Source organism: Myotis brandtii, unplaced genomic scaffold (assembly GCF_000412655.1).
Source record: "Myotis brandtii unplaced genomic scaffold, ASM41265v1 scaffold538, whole genome shotgun sequence".
Lineage (NCBI taxonomy): Eukaryota > Metazoa > Chordata > Mammalia > Chiroptera > Vespertilionidae > Myotis > Myotis brandtii.
In genome coordinates, this window is record NW_005369976.1 from 62,584 (window position 1) to 83,106 (window position 20,523).

Sequence of the window (20,523 nt, forward strand, 5' to 3'; positions counted from 1 at the left end):
CTCTGAGCCCGACCAGGGGCTGCACCTAGGGATTGGGCCTGCCCTCTGCCACCCGGGAGCAGGCCTAAGCCAGCAGGTTGTTATCTCCTGAGTGGTCCCAGACTGCGAGAGGGCACAGGCTGGGCGGGGGGACCCCCCCCCCCCCGCCCCCCGAGTCCACAAATTTTTGTGCACCGGGCCTCTAGTCTATATTAATAAAAGCATAATATGCTAATTAGACCGGACATCCTTCCAGATGAAGCTGGGGCTGCGAGGGAAGCCTGGGTCCTGGGTGCCAGAGGGAAGCCGGTGCCAGCAGCTGGGGGAAGGAAGGCCTACTCTTACACAAATTTCATGCATCGGGCCTCTAGTCATTTTATAATAATCTCTGAATCAAAAAAGTCTTCCTAAATCATTAAGCTATAAACACCTCAAAGAAAACACTGATAAATTTTATTACAGAAAAATGCTGAAAGTTTGCCATAAATGTAATGCTATAAACAAAGACAAAATGTTCAATTGGGAAAAACCTTTTATAGAACACACATCAAAGGATTATTTTCCTTAGTAGAAAAAGAACATTTATAAATCAGTATGGAAAAAAACTAGTAACCTAATTGGGAAAGGGCTAAGATGAATAGACAGATGTATAAAAAGATGTTCAATCTTCATAATTTAAAAATACAAATTAACACAAAATATCATCTTTCAGATTAGCACAATTCATATAGTTTGAAAACAGTCTACGTTAGGGAAGATAAGGAAAAAAAGACTCCTATATGATTTTTAATAAAAATGACAACTGGCAAAATTGCTAAAATTTGTTATAGCTTTCAAAATAAAAAAAATACATGTATTCCTTGATCTAGGTGTTTTACTTTAGGCAACTGATCTACAGAAATACTCTCACATGCAAGAATAGTTACTACAGTCAAACAAGTAAAAACCTGGAAATAATCTAAACATACATTAATAGGAGGAGCCTGGTTTAATAAATTATGATGTATCCACATAATAAAATACTTGTCATTAAAAAGAATATTTATAAGATCTATTAAGAGAATAAAACAAGGTGAAAATAAAAAAGAATAAAGCATGGTGAAAGGTGTATATAGTTTGGTCCTACTGTGTATAATTGGGGTGAGGGGCTAATGTGCATACACATGTAAAAGATCTCTGGAGCCCTAGCCGGCTTGGCTCAGTGGATAGAGCGTCAGCCTGCAGACTGAAGGGTTCCGGGTTCGATTCCGGCCAAGGGCACATGCCTGGGTTGCGGGCTCGATCCCCAGTAGGGGGTGTGCAGGAGGCAGCCAATCAATGATTCTCTCTCATCATTGATATTTCTATCTCTCCCACTCTCTACCCTCTCCCTTCCTCCCTGAAATCAATAAAAGATACACACACACACACATACACACACACACACACACACACATATATATGTAAAATACAGCCTGGCTGGTGTGGCTCAATAGTTTAGCGTCGACCCATGAACCAGGACAGGGCACATGCCTGGGTTACAGTATCGATCCCCAGCAGGAGGCAGCTGATCAATGATTCTCTCTCATCACTGATGTTTCTAATCTCTCTCTCCCTCTCCCTTCCTCTCTCTGAATTCAATAAGAAAAACTATTTTTAAAAAATATTAAACACAGAGTAATGAACTTATACATCCTCAAGAGCTATCTATCATTCAGACTATCTTTTCCTTCAATGTATCTGAAATAGTGAAGTTTAAGTTTTTAAATTATATTCATAAAAATGTAATATGGTTCGCCACTTCTTAGAGAACAAAGGCAACTTAACAGATTAAACCACAAGAAAATGAATATTCGACCATTTTTGACATGCAAAATCAGTAATTTCATATAATCCACTTAAGTTATGCCTACAGCCCCTACAATCAGAGACTGCTCCACTTGTGCTACAAATTACCTATCTTCTCTGGGTCTCTCACCATCATTATCTATAAAATGGAGAAGACAACAGAATCCACCCAAGAAGTAACACCTGAGAACTTAGCATAGTGCCTGACATATAGTTATGAACAAATATCACTTACCGAATCATCATCAATACTACTGTAATCATTGCCATTAATACTAGGTTCTATTACGCCTACAGACCAGTCTTTAGTTAGGCATTCATTTGAGGCCTCCACAATCTGTTTTTATCTAAATACGTTTTATTTAATTAAAGTATAGAACATGTTAAATCAAAATGTTTTTTTAAATCTAGAATTCGATATAAAAACACAAAATTCAATATTATGTTGAATGTAGTCTTAACATCTAAACATTATTTTCAGAATTGGGTAGATTTCTTGGAAGAGTCTTTAATTTTCTCAAATGTTCTAGTGTGTCTTAAAAAGCTATGTTTACATTTACTAGAAATCCAGCGCTAAAACAAAAACAAAAACAAAAAAAAAGGAACCCAGCACTGAAAAATTTTCCAAAGAAAAGCACTCCTTTCTTTGCAGTGGCCGTCAGGCTCACAAGCTGGAACTGAGGAATCAGCATCGCAAAACTCACCCAAAGGATGATCAGCATAATCTGGTCTTTGAATATAACTTGGCACGGGCCTGGTTGGCATCTAAAAACATCGCGAGATATATGTTAGTTAACACCAATTCAAATCTGAAAGCAATTATCACTATTAAAATTTACTAACAAAGGAAATAAAAGTGAGGAAAACACTAACAAGTTCATTCATTTCATTTAAATGAAAAAAGTTTTAAATGACACCTTAATTATCACAATATATCTACTTCATGAAGATGAAGCTTCATTTTCCTAGTGCTAATGCCACTTAAATATCCTCAGAGGGGAGGGTGGCCAGGGCCATTAAGGATTTAACATCACAAGCAGACAACAAGGTGCCCATGTTGTTCCGAACAAGCTGGCAAACCATCAACAACAATACATTATATCGCTAAGTAAATATACACCATTATGTTCATTATTATCGCTGGGAGCTAGGATTAAAAAGATGTTCTTATGTTGTTGATATTTGCTCCAAATTTTTAAAGATGTATTCTTTTTATTTTAAAAAAAATCAGTAAAAAAAATTTAAATATTTGTGGATGACAAATAGATTTCAAATTAAATGGATTCCTATGTTAACGTGCTGAAGCCCATCTGACAAGAACATAGGAAGGAGTGGGAGTGGCAGGAAAGCCCTATCAAAATTAAGGTAGAAATATATCATGTTAAACAATTTTAGAAAGGTAGCAATATACGCTACCACCACGCCAGCCAGAAAATATCTATTCTACCATTTTCTTTTTTAAGATTAAAGAAGTTTTAATCCTTTCACCTAAAAATTTTTTCTTCTTCCATAATAGCCAATTATCCCTATTAACTTCTAAATAATGTTCCATAAAAAGAGCTAGAATGTGAACTTAATCCTGATTATATAATTCATAATTGGGATACAACTTACAGGTATCATTTTTAGTAAACTGAAAATTGGTTTTAAGAACGTTAAGTGTTTATTACCTTATTTACTCACCAGTGGATAATGTGGTCGGAGTTTGCCCGTGTACCGATAACCCGCCCATGGGTCAGTGTTAATATCACCTTCTAGACTCCAGGAAGACAATTCCCGCTTTGCCTTTTCATCTTCTACGTGATAAATGGATGAGAGAAAAAGACAGAGAGGAAGAAATGCTTCCGTGTCAAACTACTGAGCAGCAGCATTCTTTACTGTAACTTGTGTGAACACCACACCAAAGAGTATACAGGTACAAAAGCCCAGCAAATTCCCGCCTTAGCCTATATCACCAAAGCTATTGTTTTCTTGCTATATTTACAACCCTATGATACCTCAAAGATCTGAGTGTCTTGTGAGAAAAAGCCTAAGCTAAACATATTGTAAGTTTTTATACATTATTGACTAGGAACAGCTCATAGTAGAATTCCTTTCCTCAAGCAAATGCTAAATGTATACTCTCTACAAGATCAATTTATAGAAAGCCCATTTTAAAGTATAAAGTCTGAGCCAAGGCAATATTTCAAATTGCTTTAAAAATTTTATAAGCATCATTTGCTTTTTCTCAGTACGGGGGTAACAGAAGAAATTAGAAAAAGGTAAAGATAAGGGGAGGGAATAATCAGTAGAAAATTACTGAAACCTTAGTAGAAAAACTTAAGAATCACACACACACACCCCTTACCAGGTTAAAGTTATTAATACATAATGTTGCATTTAGTGAAATGTACCTAAGACTCATTTTCACACAGAATAGACCAGCCCTTCTATGGTATCTCACATCAGCAAACTGACTATACCTCCATCTACAATGTAAAAAAACAACAACACTAAATAGACCTTGAATAGCAGGAATTAAATCCCTCAGAGTGTCAACCTACATACCTCCCAAGGCACACCCTTCTTTTCTTGATTACTGAGATGCTATCACAAGTTTTGAAAGTCAGGCTTTAGATAATTTTAGAAGTGTATGAGAAACATAAAACTCCCCCTTTACAAAATATATTTAAAGTACAAAATGGGGAAGAAAAGATGAAATCATACCATATTAAGCTAATGAGGAATGGTGAAATTGATGAAGTTGGTCAAAAGATACAAAATTCTAGTTATAAGAAATATGTTCTAGCAATGGAATGTACAGCATGGTGACTAAAGTCAACAAAAATATAATCCAGTCAAATTTCCTCATTTTACAGATGAGGAAACTGGGTAAGGGGAGGTTCCAGTAGCCAATCCATTCACATTACTCTGGAAGATAATACAATGATAATATTACATATAAAGTAAAGAAACAGAAAAGAATGAGAATGGAAAAACAAAAGAAAAGCTCTACTGTGCTACTGAATTTTAAATATCTTTCTCACGTAAGGAATTGAAGAAAGCCACGTGAATGTTAATGTCAATAGGAAAACTATCTCTCATCCCAGGACAAAACCGGACTGCATTCACTGCCTCAGGGTCAAACATTACAGAAATACTTAGAGATGCAGGCCCACTGATGCCTGCTTCAGCTATGAAGACCATCAAGTGCTTTTGTCTGGAATAACAATTTCCACCTGAAACCTAGGGCAGACTAACAAAATGCAGGCTTTTGTTTTAACATACTCCTGTGGAGGCAGCAAGGAAAAAGAAAGATATAAAATCTTTCAAAGCTTCCAGCTGATCTGCATTCCAAGTTTTCCACAATCTATTTTCAAAAGAGAATTGAAAGCAGACCTCAAACAAATAATACATATAAACAAAAGATTCCTAAATGCGATTGAAATCTGGCAAGTTCTTTTCGAATAATTTACTTAGGAAAATGTACACTTCAAAAGTCAGTTTATTTACATTTTAGGGTCAGTCTGAGCTGAGGCCTAGGTGCTAGACACATAATGGACACCTAATTCAGCTGAATTGGACTTGGGGTTGGCAACAAAATTGCAAACTAACTCGTCTTTTTCAAAAAAGCTATGAAAGCACAGGACAGTGTAAATAATACCTGAAAGCTGAGTCTCACACACACATCTGGATGAAACAGGACCAGGTAAGAGGACCTGTTCCGCCCACAGTCTGGTTCAAAGTACATCACATCCAGGCTTTAGACTTTAAAAGGTTCTGTGCAGGCTGCCTCCTCTGGTCAGCTGACACAACATGACTGCCTCTACCTAAGCTTTGCATAAGACAGGATCCTCTGATCACAATTCTGACTCAGTTCTTCGAGAAATGACTACTAAGTAGCTGTGCAGCACTCACTATGCACTGTACGTATGCTAAGCATTTTATATGGATTTATTTAATCCTCACAACAGACAAAATTTCAGCATTTTGAAGGTGAGGCTCAAAGTAATGTATGCTCGCAAGTCTTTGGTGGAATCAATTCTGAAACATTACATAAAACCTTCACTCTGCAATCCAAAAATCAAGCACTCTAGTTTTGAGGGTAGAGGAGTGATTATTTAAATTTGGTTTGTTGTTGTTTTTTTAAAGGAATTTTTACAGCATTTTTTGGGCTACTCAAAAGACACCTATCAAATGCTTTCACCTCTTACTTTAAAAAATGGGAGACAAGCACATTGAATAAATCAGTGATACATAAAAAGAATATCCTAATATATAAAAAGCCAGGGGCTGTCATGACTGGAACAACCGGACGGATGACTGAACAGCAGGCTGCATGGGCTGACCAGGCCGGCAGGGGTGGGGGGCAGTTGGGGGGTGACCAGGCCGGCAGGGGGGGAAGTTAGGGGTGATCAGGCAGGCAGGCAAGTGAGCACTTAGGAGTCAGTGGTCCTGGATTATGAGAGGGATGTCCTGGATTGGAGAGGGTGCAGGCTGGGCTGAGGGGCCCCCCCCCCGCCCTGCACGAATTTTGTGCACCGGGCCTCTAGTAGAATAAGAGAGTATTAAGATGTGAAACGCTACTATGTCCACCCTGGCAGGAGATACGGCATAGGAAATATGCATGCAAGCCTCAGCACTGTGTGCCTTTAAGGGCTTTGTAATCTAACTGGTCCTTACTATCACACACAAAAAATAAGTCCTGGGCCTAGCTGGTTTGCTCAGTGGATAGAGTGCTGGCCTGCAGACTGTAGGGTCCCGGGTTCGATTCCAATCAAGGGCACATGCCTGGCTGCGGGCTTGATCCCCAGTAGGGGGTGTGCAGGAGGCAGCTGATCAATGATTGTCTCTCATCATTGATGTTCCTATCTCCCTCTCCCTCTCCCTTCCTCTCTGAAATCAATAAAAATATATTTAAAAAATAAATAAATATTTTTTCAAAAAGTCCTGTCCTTGAATCATTTATTTAATTCACACTTGAAATTTTCCTAAGGCCTGTTTAGCTTCTGCAATCAAGAGAACTCCAGGTCCATATGGTTTCACTGGTGAATTCTACTAAACATTTAAGGGAGAAATAACACCAATTTGACATAATCTTTTCCAGAAAACAGAAGAGGAGGAAACACTTTGCATTTTATTGGAAATAAAATTACTCTAATGCCAAAACCAATCAAAAATATTAAAAGCAAATTACAGAAATATCCCACATGAGCAAACATATAAATCAGGCATCCTTAATTAGAGATCAGTACACACTACACCTTAAAAAAAAAAAAAAAGGAAAAAGGCCTCAGCATGTCATCTCATGACATGACCTACTTGATATCTTATCCCACTATTGTTTCTTGGAATAAGTTGCTATGTTTTATGATGCCCTGTTCCTTCCTAACCCAATATTCTTTCCCCCTAATTCCTTTCCCAATAATCTTCTTAGTTCCAACGAGGACCGTTCCCCAGACATGCCCTCCTCTAGGACTGTCATCCTCGGCAGTGTAGTTGGGATCAATTTATTAGGGAGAAGATACAGGGCTAGCCAGCTGAGGGTTGTCTCTATCCAACACAGCTCAAAGGGATCAAGAATATTAGACTCACCACTGAAGAAAATCATCCCAAAAGATCCAAGAGGGCATCACACTAAACACTGTGGTACGAGTAAAACCCAAATGGCCTCAGTTCAATGCAGTTAATAATTACGTTATTTTCACTCTGGGCACATCAGTGGTTCAATTCTCTTGTAGGATAGGTTTTAATGAAATAATTCACCCTTGGAAATCCAGGATTGAAGAAAGAGGCACATTTCAGTTAGTTAACAAATGCCTGGGGTAGAGACTCATTCTAAGCTCTTTTACTAACATACTGTTTCACCTCAACTCTTCACTCACCTATGCCTTAACCTCCTGATTATAAAATATTAATAACTGCCTTAAAGAGCTCTAAAATACCAAACACATTAGAAATACAGCATTTTATCTATGAGTGAATAAAACTAAATGGCATTACTTAAAATCAATCTCTATATTTGATTTGAGGTAACAAATTCTGCCTTTTATGCTTTGAGAAAGTCATTTATTCACAATCAGCTTTCCTCCTCTCTAACCACATTTCCTCCCACAATAGTCTAACATTTCCATTAAATGTAGACTTCACTTTACACAAGCACAGAAAATATCTTTTTAAACTGTTGATATAAAACAATCTACCAAACTTTATTAAATCAACAAATTCCTAAAATATATATATATATACATACAAAGAGATAAATAATAAAAAAATACCAAGGTCAGTAAGCTGAAACAAAACCCTTATATGGAGGACCATGTGCTGTCTAGCAAGCGTTCATCTATCAGGATAGCAATGCCATAAGAACAGAAACCCCCTGCCAATTTTCAGGTAATTGTGATGGGTTGTCTGTCTTAAGCCAGCCACACCAATGACATGAATTTACAAGATGAATGGCCAGAGCAGGAAAGGCCATTTCAATCAGAGACACATCGCAGTGGTGACAGCAATAGCTAAAGCAGCAGCCAATAGTTTCACTTTGTGGTGTCTCACAAAATAACTTCAAAAGAGCAAATTAAACATCAGACTGGAAGTAATAACATTACATGACCAAAAAACCTAAAGTAATAGACTTTTGAGTAGAAAAGCCATCAAAATTCAAACTAAACAAAACCAAGAGATCAGGCTAAATGAAGCCAGATAGCTCATGTGTCCCAGCCCACAATAAGCAAACATTTCTAGCAAAGGAAAGACGGTGCCAAAAGATTAGACCTTCTCAGGTCTTGCTCAAGCAAGATCCGTTCTATCCCAGCAACCATTCATGTTTTCATGTCACATGTCATACAATAATATCAACAAAGATATTACTCAGCCACATTTTTTACATGATAACACATCATAAAGAATAAACAATATGTTCAAATTCTAGCTTTTGAATTACACTTAGAATATTCAAATATGCACTTTCTGAATATTCAAACATACACTTTCAGAACTGGAAGAATTCTTATCTTTCGCAAAAAAGCCACTTCGAAGACATATGGTGTAGAGATGTGTGATTTCACTTACTTGCTTTCTTATGTAGTAATTTGTGAGTAGCCCAACTTCCTTTAAAACATTCCTAAAAGAGCAAACATGAAAATTAGTGTCAGGCCTTCCTTAATTAGAAACATCTTAAGGAACATTGTACATAAGAAAGGGATATTGGAAATTTCATTTACCAAAAAAAAAATCTTTGACTTCACTGAATATTGAGAAAAGCTTAAAAAATGATATCTGCTTAAAAATTTATTTCAAAAAGCAACCTAAACTCTAAATTACTTCAAATAAGCAAGAAACATTAGTCTATATTGTAAATAGTAGTCACAGTTACATTTTGAAGTATTTTAAAATAATTTAGGGACATAATCATAAGACAATTAATCATAAGACAAGGAAAATGTTGCATTATTTATAGAAGTTTGATTTTCAGTCATACCCACTTTGTTAACGATGTGCTGACGGCCCTACTAGACTGAACTCCATGAAGGAAGGGACCATGTTGAGCTTACCAACATGTCCCCAGAGCCAAGCAGAGAGCCTAGCACATGGTAGTACTAGCTGATTGGACAAATAGATGAATGACTAGAAAGACTAAGCTTTTCACTTAGGAAAATAGGTTCACATAACGTATTTCAGACACCAGCAAGAATTACTGAACTGGAAAAACGAGTTCAAGTAATAAATTGAATTAAAATAACGAACTCAAGCAATAAATTAGAAAAATGATTCAATCGTATACATTACTTATGCTTTGGTTTTTAGAGTCTCTCTTTCAAAGAATTTAAAACACAGCAGTCGCCCTTATTAGTTTCACTTTCCGCGCTTTCCGTTACCTGCAGTCAGTTGCAGCTCAAAAATATTAAATGAAAAATTCCAGAAATAAACCATTTTATTTATTTTTAAATATGTTTTTAGTGATTTCAGAAAGAGTGGGAGAGGGAGGGAGAGAGAGATAGAAACATCAAAGATGAGAGAGAATAACCAATTGGTTGCCTCCTGCCGCTCCACACTGGGGATCAAGCCCGCAACCCGGGCATGTGCCCTGACCAGGAATCGAACTGTGACTTCCTGGTTCATAGGTTGATGTTCAACCACTGAGCCACTCCAGCCAGGCCAATTTGTACATTTTAAAGTGTGCTCCATTCTGAGTAGCGTGCTGAAATCTTGCGCAGTCCCACCCCAGACATGAATCATAGCCGCACTGAATATATACACTGCCCGCCTGCTAATGACTTAGTAGCTGTCTCGGTTGTCAGACTGACTCACATTATTGCAGTGCTTGTGTCAAGTAACCCTTATTTTACTCACTGGTAATAATGGCCCCAAAGCACAGGAGTGATGGTGGCAATCTGGATATGCCAAAGAGAATCCAGAAACTTTATCATGGGTCTATATGTGTAGGAAAAAATGTAGTATAGGGTTCAGTACTACCCGCAGTTTTAGGCATTTACTCGAGATCATATGGGGGAGGGGGGCGCGACTACTGTAAATCATTACAAATATTAAGAAAATCCACAACTTCCTACAAATGTTTTAATCTTTGCAAACATAAAAGAGTAAGGCATGGATAAGAGAAAAGGTAAGAAAAAATATAAAATAAAACACCCCTAGAACTACGTAGTAATCACACTACATTACACCAGTGATGCTAGGCAACTCTCCCTAGAGGTCTACCCAAGGGCCTGAGGGCCTCCAGGGCCAGGATCTTCACTATTTCCCCTTTGCTCTCCTTGTATCCTCACAGCCTGCAGCAGCTAAGCCAAGAAAACCCAGGTCCTACCTAGTTCTCCTACCACAACATCAATATACTTCAAGTGTATAAAAAGGTATCCACAGCATCCTTAGATTTATTTTTATTTTTTTGAAGCTAAAACTGAGTTCAGTCTTTTGGAGAGAATGGAGACCTGGTGGGCAGAATAGTGCACCAAAGATGTCCATATGCTAATCCTCAAAACCTGTGACTGTGTTAGGTTACAACTATGGTAAAGGGGAATTGAAGCTGCTAATCAGCAGACCTTGGGATGGGGAGGTTATCTTTTTATCTAAATGGGCCCAATGTAATCACAAGTGTCCTTAAAAAGGCAGAAGAGCCCTAACCGGTTTGGCTTGGCTCAGTGATAGAGCGTCGGCCTGCGGACTGAAAGGTCCCAGGTTCGATTCCGGCCAGGGGCATGTACCTGGGTTGCGGGCACATCCCCGGTGGGAGGTGTGCAGGAAGCAGCTGGTCGATGTTTCTCTCTCATCGATGTTTCTAACTCTCTATCCCTCTCCCTTCCTTTCTGTGAAAACTCAATAAAATATATATTTTTTTTAAAAAGGCAGAAGAGGGAGGGAGAAGGAGTCAGGAAGATGTAACGATAGAAGCAGGGTAGGGAGAGATAATTACATTATTGGCTTTGAAGATGGAGTGGGGGACCATGAGCCAAGGAATACAGGCAGCCTCTGTAATAACTGAAAAGGGCAAATAAGAGTCTCCCCAGAGCCTCTAGACAGCAGTTCTCAACCTGTGGGTCGTGACTCCTTTGGCGGTCGAACGACCCTTTCACAGGGGTCGCCTAAGACCATCTGCATATCAGATATTTACATTACGATTCATAACCGTAGCAACATTACAGTTATGAAGTAGCAACGAAAATAGTTTTATGGTTGGGTCACAACATGAGGAACTATATTTAAAGGGCCAGAAGGTTGAGAACCACTGCTCTAGAAAGGAATGCCAACCTGCTGACACCTGATTTTAGCCCTAAGACCTCTGTCACACGTCTGACCTACAAAACTGTAAGATAAGTCTGTTGCTTAAAGCCATAAAATTTGTGATAATTTGTTATAACAGTTACAGGAGGGAAAATGAGTTATTCCTATTTGTTGCCAAACTGCAAAAACTAATCACAACTGGCAAAAAGATCAAGAAATTAGTAGGAAAACATATATTTATGTTTTGAAAAGTCCCAAGAACTAAGTGATTTCTTCAGTATTACCACACCTACTACAGGACAAGAAAGGAAAAGTCAATTTTGACCTATAATATGAAGACAGCCATAATAATAACTATAAAGTTACTGTTTACTGAATAGGTGCAGTATAGGCCTATATCTCATTTCATCCTCACAAGAACCCTGCAAGGCAGATGACATTATCCCCGCTCTACAACCGACAGCACCGAAGCACCAATATGCAATAATTTGTCTATCACATAACAGAACCATACCTGGCAGAAATAAGACTCAAGCCCAGCATTACCTCACTAAAGGAGATACTTTCTCACTGCTTTACAAAGTGTGGGTGGGGGTTATGGGTGTGTGTGTATTCAATTCAAAGCATAATTTAGCACTAAACTTAGAACCAGAAAACATGGGTGTGATTAAGCTCTACAACTGTAAGCTCTAAAATTTTATCTCTAAATCTAGAAAATGATATTATTAACCATTCTCATGGATCCTCAGTTGCCTCATCTATAAAGTGGAGTTGATATCTCCAGGAGCAGAAAATGGAGATTAGAGGAGATGATGTAAATAACCTATATGAAAGTAGTTAACAAGTGTCTGTCCTACAGCAAGTATCAATGCAAACGACATCCCAGTGCTTATCACTATGCCTGGAACTGAACAGGTTTCCTCAATATAGGTTGGAGAATGAACTGAGATTAATGTGATCATATACACAAGAGCCTTCTAGTTGTAGGTGGAAATGTAAACTCTTTTCATTACCTACTAGGACAGGCTGCAAGCTGCCTACTCCATAGCCATTCTCCCTTTGCCTTGACACCAACAGAATCCTGCTAGTGGAGGTGTAGTGTCCCAGCTAAAAACATTCCCAGCCTCCTTAATGATGCGGTGGCCATGTGCTCTAGTCTGCCAACAAAATGTAAGCCTCGCTGTTGGGTAGGACTTCTGGAAAGCTTCTTAGAAAACCGACATGTATTTTCTATTCTTTGCCCTTTCCTGCTTCTAACAGGGAGATGCTGCCTGAGGTGAAGCAGCAGTCCTGAGGCCACAAAGCCACAAGCAGACCCCAAGCGGCCTGGATCTCTAGTGACTTTGGGCAGGGACTGGAGTGATGCAGTAGAACAGTGATGGCGAACCTATAACACGCAAACTCATTTTTTTGGTTGATTTTTCTTTGTTAAATGGCATTTAAATATATAAAATAAATATCAAAAATATAAATCTTTGTTTTACTATGATTGCAAATATCAAAAAATTTCTATATGTGACACGGCACCAGAGTTAAGTTTGGGTTTTTCAAAATGCTGACACGCCGAGCTCAAAAGGTTCGCCATCACTGCAGTAGAACCTCTGGAGGGAGCATAGCCCTGCTGCCACCTTGATTTACGTTCAATGAAACTAATTTTGGACTTTTGGCCTCCAGGACTGAAAGAGGATAAATTTGTTGTTTTAATCCACTCAGTTTGTGGTGATTTGTTACAGCAGCCGCAGGAAGCTGATACAGTAGCTGACCAGTCATCAGGGCAGAGCAGAGGAATGAATCCAATTACTAACTACACTGAAACAGGGTGAAAGACTAATTACAGCCTTTCTGAAGTTTCTTCAACTTACATGTACTTATTTATGGAGTCAACTCCCAATTATTCATGATAATTTATAAATGGGGCAAGCAAAGGCAGATGAGTTATTTTAAGAAACTTAACTTTAGCCAGCAATTTCAACTTCTTCTCCTCCTCCCTGTCCAAGCTATTCTTCATCACAGATATGACTGGCAAAGGGGCGGGGCAGATTGGAGTTTCACCTGTTTTTCCTTCTTCCTGGCAAAGATGTTTATGGCAGTTAAGACTGTCAGTGAGAAAAAGATCAGGGGTGGGGAAGAAAAGAAGTGAAAGGAAAAGCTCAAAGTAGGCCCTAGAACCCCATTTTAAAGTCATCCAGGCCCAGAGGCAAAGTCCCACCACCGCAGAATGTTGGGTGCACCACTACTTTTCTTCACTTCCAGGTCTTAATGCTAATGTTTCCTTAACACCAGACAAACTGTCTGCATACTAACTATACTTGTGCAATTCCCCATTCATTTTCATTATGCAAGCTTAGAACAGACCAACTGAATGCCTGCCCAATGAGAACTATACATGGCTAAAGTGGGATACACATCTCCTAGGTACCGATATAGCCAATATTGTAGCACTACTATAATTTTCTTCCCTGAAAAATGAAGGACAGATTCTTGGCTGGGCACATAAACCCCCTTATCCAAAGTCCTAAACTACTCCAATTGTTAGGTAAGCATTAGCAAAGTTTATACCCTCAGCCTGGCAATGCCTTTTCCTGCCATCCTGAAATTCTATCCTATATAATAAAAGGGTAATATGCAAACTGACCCTAGGAACGACCAGTCACTATGATGCGCACTGACCACCATGGGGCAGACGCTCAACGCAGGAGCTGCCCCCTGGTGGTCAGTGCGATCCCACAGGGGGAGCTCCGCTCAGCCACAAGCCGGCTGACAGCTGTGAGCGCAGCGGCTGTGGCGGGAGCCTCTGCTGCCTCCTCGGCAGTGCTAAGGATGTCCAAAGGGGAGCGAGCCTAAGCTGTCAGCTGGACATCCCCCAAGGGCTCCCGGGCTGCCAGAGGGATGTCTTGACTACCAGCTTAGGCCCGATCCCCCGGGAAACAGGCCTAAACTATCAGTTGGACATCCCCCGAGGGGTCCCGGACTACGAGAGCGCGCAGGCTGGGCTGAGGGACCCCCTTGAGTGCACGAATTTTCATGCACTGGCCTCTAGTTAGAATATGAAGAAACAAAAGGACATTAAAAAAAAATGAAAACAATCTGTAAGAATAATGTATAAGTGAGTTCTATATTGGGTTAACACAAATGACCTTTTAGATATTCTTCAGCTCCACAAGCCTATAATTCCAGTTTTATAAGTAACTAGAGGCCCAGTGCACAAAATTCGTGCACTCAGGGGTGGGGGGGTCCCTCAGCCCGGACTGTGAGAGGGCACAGGCCAGGCTGAGGGACCCCACTGGTGCCGGGGAGGGATGTGGGAAGTTGGCCAGCCAGGGAGGGACCGCGGGAGGCCTCCAGGAAATGTCTGGCCCGTCTTGCTCAGTCCTGATCGGCCAGACCCCAGCAGCAAGCTAACCTACCAGTCAGAGCATTTGCCCCCTGGTGGTCAGTGCATCATAGTAACTGGTCGACCAGTCAACTGTCTGCTCCCTGGTGGTCAGTGCACGTCATAGCGAGCGGTTGAGCAGCCTTAGCATGTCATTAGCATATTACACTTTGGTTGAATGGACAACTGGACACTTAGCATATTAGGCTTTTATTATATAGGATTATAAAAGAGATTACAAGTTCTTAGAAATTTTTAAATGACAGTAGAAATGAATGTCTCAAAAGAAAGATAAAGATAAAAAAACTCCCCCAAACGGTGAAAATTACAAAAAGTTTTAAAAAAAAGAGAGAGATGGGGCCCTGGCCAGGTAGCTCCGTTGACAGAGCATCATCTTAATAAGCCAAGGTTGTGGGTTCGATCCCCAGTCAGGGCACATATGAGAATCAACTAATGAATGCATAAGTAAGTGGAACAACAAATTGATGTCTCTCTCTCTCTGTGTCTCTCCCTTTTCCTCTCTCTCTAAAATCAATAAATAACAATTAAAAAAAGAGATGGTATTTTGAAACAGAGGATTAAAACAACAGGTCTGATATTTGAATAAACAAGTTTCAGAAAGAAAATGGAGAGGAGAGGTCAAAGAAATAACAAAGTTTTCCATAACTGAAAGGAGTTTCCAAATGGAAAAGGCCATTTACAGATGAAAATCAATTTGCCCAAGGCATACAATGTGAAATTTCATACCAGGTGCAAGGGAAAATCCAATAAGCTTACAGAGAAATGGCAGGGAAAAATATTGAAAATGTTATGAATCCCAGTGGCATGAGACTTTCAACAGCACTGGAAGCTAAAAGAAAATGGATCCATAACATAAAAATTCTGAGAAAACCATTTCCAAACTGGAATTGTATACCTAGCCAAACTGAAAATTGAGTGTCAGGGCAAGAAATTTTCAGATATAGAGAATCTCAAGTTTACCTCCCATACAATCTTTCTCAGGAAGCTACTGGAGGAAATCCTATATAATAAAAGGATAATATGCAAATTGACCCTAACAGCAGAACGACTGGGAATGACTGGTCACTATGACACACACTGACCACCAGGGGGCAGACGCTCAATGCAGGAGCTGCCTCCTGGTGGTCAGTACGCTTCCATAGAGGGAGCTCTGCTCAGTCACAAGCCAGGCTGATGGCTGCCAGCACAGCGGTGATGGTGGGAGCCTCTCCCGCCTCCTCAGCAGCGCTAAGGATGTCCGACTGCAGCTTAGGTCTGCTTCCTGCTGGCAAGTGGACATCCCCCGAGGGCTCCTGGGCTGCCAGAGGGATGTCTGACTGCCAGCTTAGGCCCGATCCCCCCGGGGAGCGGGCCTAAACCAGCAGGTAGACATCCCCTGATGGGTCCCAGACTGCGAGAGGGCACAGGCCGGGCTGAGGGACCCCCCTGAGTGCACAAATTTTTGTGCACTGGGCCTCTAGTATTATATAAAACACTAGAGGCCCAGTGCACAAATTCGTGCACCAGTGGGGTCCCTCAGGTTGGCCTGCGGGATTGGGCCAAAACTGGCTCTCCAACATCCCCTTAGGGGTCCCAGATTGCGAGAGGGCACAGGCCAAGCCGAGGGACCCCACCCGTGAATGATCTGGGCCAGGGAGGGACACGGGAGGTTGGCTAGCTGGGGAGGGACCGTGGGAGGGCTCCAGAGCATGTCCGGCCCATCTCACTCAGTCCTGATCAGGCGGACCAGCAGCAAGCTAACCTACTGGTTGGAGCGTCTGCACTCTGGTGGTCAGTGCACGTCATAGTGACTGGTTGACCGGTCAACTGTCTGCCCCGTGGTGGTCAGTGCACATTATAGCTAGTGGTTGAGCAGCCTTAGCATATCATTAGCATATTATGCTTTGATTGGTTGAACAGACGACCAGACACTTAGCATATTATGCTTTTATTATATAGAATGAGAATAAACCAAGAAAGAGGAAGATGTGATACCGACAAGACAACAGAGAAGTCAAGGGTATCTCCAGGATGATGCTTGAAGAGAGATGTAAGGATGACTACTATGAAGCAAGCCCAGGGAGCAAGAAGTTCTGACTACAGGAGGTCAGAGGGTTCCAAGAGAGACATTTCCAAGATAAAATTGATTAAATGTCAAATGCATTTAAAAGTACTAAAAGGAGTTCTAAACAATTGTGGAAGAGTTGGGGGATGAATTAGTAAGTGACCAAAGGAAACTATTAAAAGAAGGGGCCCAGCCCTCATGGCTCAGTGGTTATGGGTCGACCTATGAACCAGGAGATCATGGTTCGTTTTCCAGTCAGGGCACATGCCTGGGTTGTGGGCTAGATCCCCAGTGTGGGGTGTGCAGCAGGCAGCCCATCAATGAATGATTCTCTCTCATCACTAATGGTTCTCTCTCTTTCTCCCTCTCCCTTCCTCTCTGAAATCAAGAAAAATATTTTTTAAAAGGGAGGATGGAATTTATAAGTTAGAAGCATTTAACCAGGTATGTGAAATAATTTTACCAATCAACTAAAATAAAAAAACATTTTAATGAATGTTTTTGTAACATTTGTGCCTCTATGATGTTGATAGTAAACATAAACCCAATTAAGAAACATTTAGATTAACTTATTGTGAATTAAGATTCAATATAACGTAAAATATTTTAAAAAACATATACCCACTGCTAAAGAAACCCCTTTAAAGAAGTTTATAATATGAATGAATTAGTATCTTGAAAAAATCAATAAGTAATTTTAAAAGGAAAACACAGAATTTTAAACTAGAAGAAATTTACAGTTTTATAGATGAAATTTGTGAAGTAGCCAATTTTCCACTCAACAGCAACTCTATTCTGCTGTTAGAGATCTTATATGATAATCAACAATTTTTAAATGCTATTATATTAATATAACCCATAGATAATGTTCTTTAAAGTGAATTTTATGTTCTACAGACAGTGTAATTATTTTAAACGAATGCTTGCTCATGGCCATATATAATACTGTATATGTCCAGATATCTAAATGCAATTTGAGACTGAAAAGTGAACGTCTTTAATGTTTAATGATACCATGTAGGTTAAGTATCCATTTTACTGTATCATTTCCTGCAGTGTGATACTTAACTTTAGATCACTGTATCCTTTGAGAATCGTGGGAAAGCAATCATTCCCTTTCAAAGAAAAATAAAATATCCATGTATGAATAAGCATGTGCATGCAATTCTATTTATTCATTTATTCATACAAACATGGAGCATACTTTATGTCCAAAGCACTGTGCTAGGTGCTGAGCATTCAGCAGTGAACAATATAGGTTCATTCTGACAAATATCACATGGCTAATTACACAATTACTACATATTTTAAGTCAGAAGGGCTAAAAAGAAAAAGATACACAGTGCTATGAGAAGAGGTTGAAGACCAGAGCTGAAAATACAGGCAGGGGTCAGATGACTTAACGTTAAGGATTCTGGTCTATTCTAATGACAACAAAAAGCCATTAAAGGGTTTTACACCAAAGAACAACCTGATAAAGACTTGAGCTCATGACATTCCTGCTCCCCAATTACAAACCCAAAACTAAAACTCCTTTTTCTAAATAATACACAGAATGGTCTTGAAGAACTCTATAAAACTGGTTTTTAATACAAGCAGTCCTTGCTTTGCATAGTAGTGTAGAACTGTAAAAATGACCAAGCAAGCTGTAACCATAAAAAGCAATCTTCACAATCAATAGAAAAAATAACAAATATAAAATAACTAGAGGCCCGGTGCACGAAATTCGTGCATGGGTGGGGTCCCTAGGCCTGGCCAGCGATCAGGGCCGACTGGGGCCAGGCTGATCGGGGCCAGGCCGATTGGGGCCTGAAGGCCCTGGCAGGGTCGGATGCCGGACGCCAGACGCCAACACCGCTTTTGGTGCCCCACCACCATGCGGTTCTCCGCCTCCCCCTTCTCTCTCCGCGACACGGTCACTTGGGCCTGCTGGCCGGGGGGGTTGACCACCAACCCCCCCACCACCCACCCCTGGTTCCCCGTCCCAGGCCAGGGCCTGGCCCCGATAAGGTGATCGGGGCCTAACGCCTGGGGGGAGGGACCGTGGGAGGTTGGCCAGCCAGGGGAGGTTGGCTGTGGGAGCACACTGACCACCAGGGGGCAGCTCTTGCATTGAGCGTCTGCCCCCTGGTGGTCAGTGCATGTCATAGTGACCGGTTGTTCTGGTCATTCGGTCATAATGGTCACTTAGTCTTTTATATATATAGATATTGAATGTCAACTATAATTAAAAAATAAAATTTTTTAAATTGTAATTGATACGTAACTTTAAAATTTTTTGTCAAAACCTTAAAAGCTTGAGGGTCCATTCATTTGTGTAAAGTGGTAGCTCTTTCAAAGTTTGGTCCTGGGACCAGCATCATCATTTCCTGGAAATTTGTGAGAAATGCAAATTATTATGCCTGACTCCAAATCTGCTGATTCAAAAAACTCCTTGGAGGGGCCCAGAAATCTGTTTTTACAAGCCTACCCAGGGATTCTGGTGAGCATGCAATTAAGAACCACTGGTTTAATGTATATTTTTCAAAAGAAAAATTTTGACATTTTTAATCTTTAAAATATTTTTAGTTAATATTGTAAAGTCCTTTAAAATAATCCTTCAGGTCAGATAAGTAGTTCTCTTTTGTCCTTTCAAGATTATTAATGAAGGCAGTGAGATTTCCTACTACCTTTTTTTTAAAAAAAAAAGTCATTTATTTATTTTAAAATATATTTGTATTGATTTCAGAGAGGAAGGGAGAGGGAGACAGAGATAGAAATATCAACAATGAGAGAGAACCATTGAATGGCTGCCTCCTGCAGGCCCCCCCCTGGGGATTGAGCCCTCAAGCTAGGCTTATGCCCTGCTTGGGAATCGAACCATGACCTCCTGGTTCAGAGGTTGATGCTCAACCACTGAGCCACGTTGGCCAGGCGATTTCCTAGTATCTTGATAATTCTGCTTATTGATAACTCAGAAAAATATTTATGTTTATCATTATTATTAGAACCATCACATTTTACTGTTTTGCTGACATTTCACTGCTGTAAATGGCCTGGTGCATAGCTATAACATCTGCACATTTCTAAGGAAAACAAGAAAAGAATGCCTGTAGCACCTTTAGAATCATGGATTAATAATGAAGCAGCAATTAGTCAGGAATAGAGTGTGAAGCTCAACTCAGTTTCACTTTCCAGGTCTGAACAGAAGAATTTCCCTCAGTATATAAGATAGTACATGTAACATTCATTGCCGTGCCAAGCACACCAAAGGAGCTTAATGTTATTAGCTTTCATTATATTGGTGCTTTTTAGTACTATTCTAGAGAAGGTTCCTACAAGCCCTCCTGTTTATGTAGCATTACAAAGCTTGACTAGTCAACAAAAACAAAACATAAAGAAATGAAGAATATGAAGAAAAACTCCATTCAACAGCCTAATTTCTCATATGACTTTGTATATATACTAGGGGCCCAGTGTACAACTTCGTGCACATTGAAAGGAACTGTGGGCCACGAGGCTGCGGTGGGCAAAGGGGTGGGTTTCAGCCCATCCTCCGTGCCCCCGCCTGGCACCTCCTGCC

The 20,523-nt window shown here is 40.2% G+C and overlaps 1 protein-coding gene across 2 annotated transcripts in view; it reads right to left on the reverse strand.

The window, feature by feature from the left end:
* METAP1 (methionyl aminopeptidase 1) overlaps positions 1-13,568 on the reverse strand; it is a 43,094-nt gene extending 29,526 nt beyond the window's left edge. The window contains exons 1-4 of one of the 2 annotated variants that reach the window (XM_014549195.1): positions 13,478-13,568; positions 8,857-8,908; positions 3,490-3,602; positions 2,511-2,571 (exon numbers count right to left, since the gene is read on the reverse strand). In XM_014549195.1, the coding sequence (XP_014404681.1) occupies positions 2,511-2,571; positions 3,490-3,602; positions 8,857-8,908; positions 13,478-13,531 (280 nt within the window). In that variant the 5' untranslated portion in view covers positions 13,532-13,568. Of the gene's footprint in view, positions 1-2,510; positions 2,572-3,489; positions 3,603-4,512; positions 4,717-8,856; positions 8,914-13,477 lie in introns of those variants that run through there. The other variant, XM_014549196.1, reaches the window with a different exon arrangement.
* Between the last annotated feature and the right edge of the window lie 6,955 nt (positions 13,569-20,523).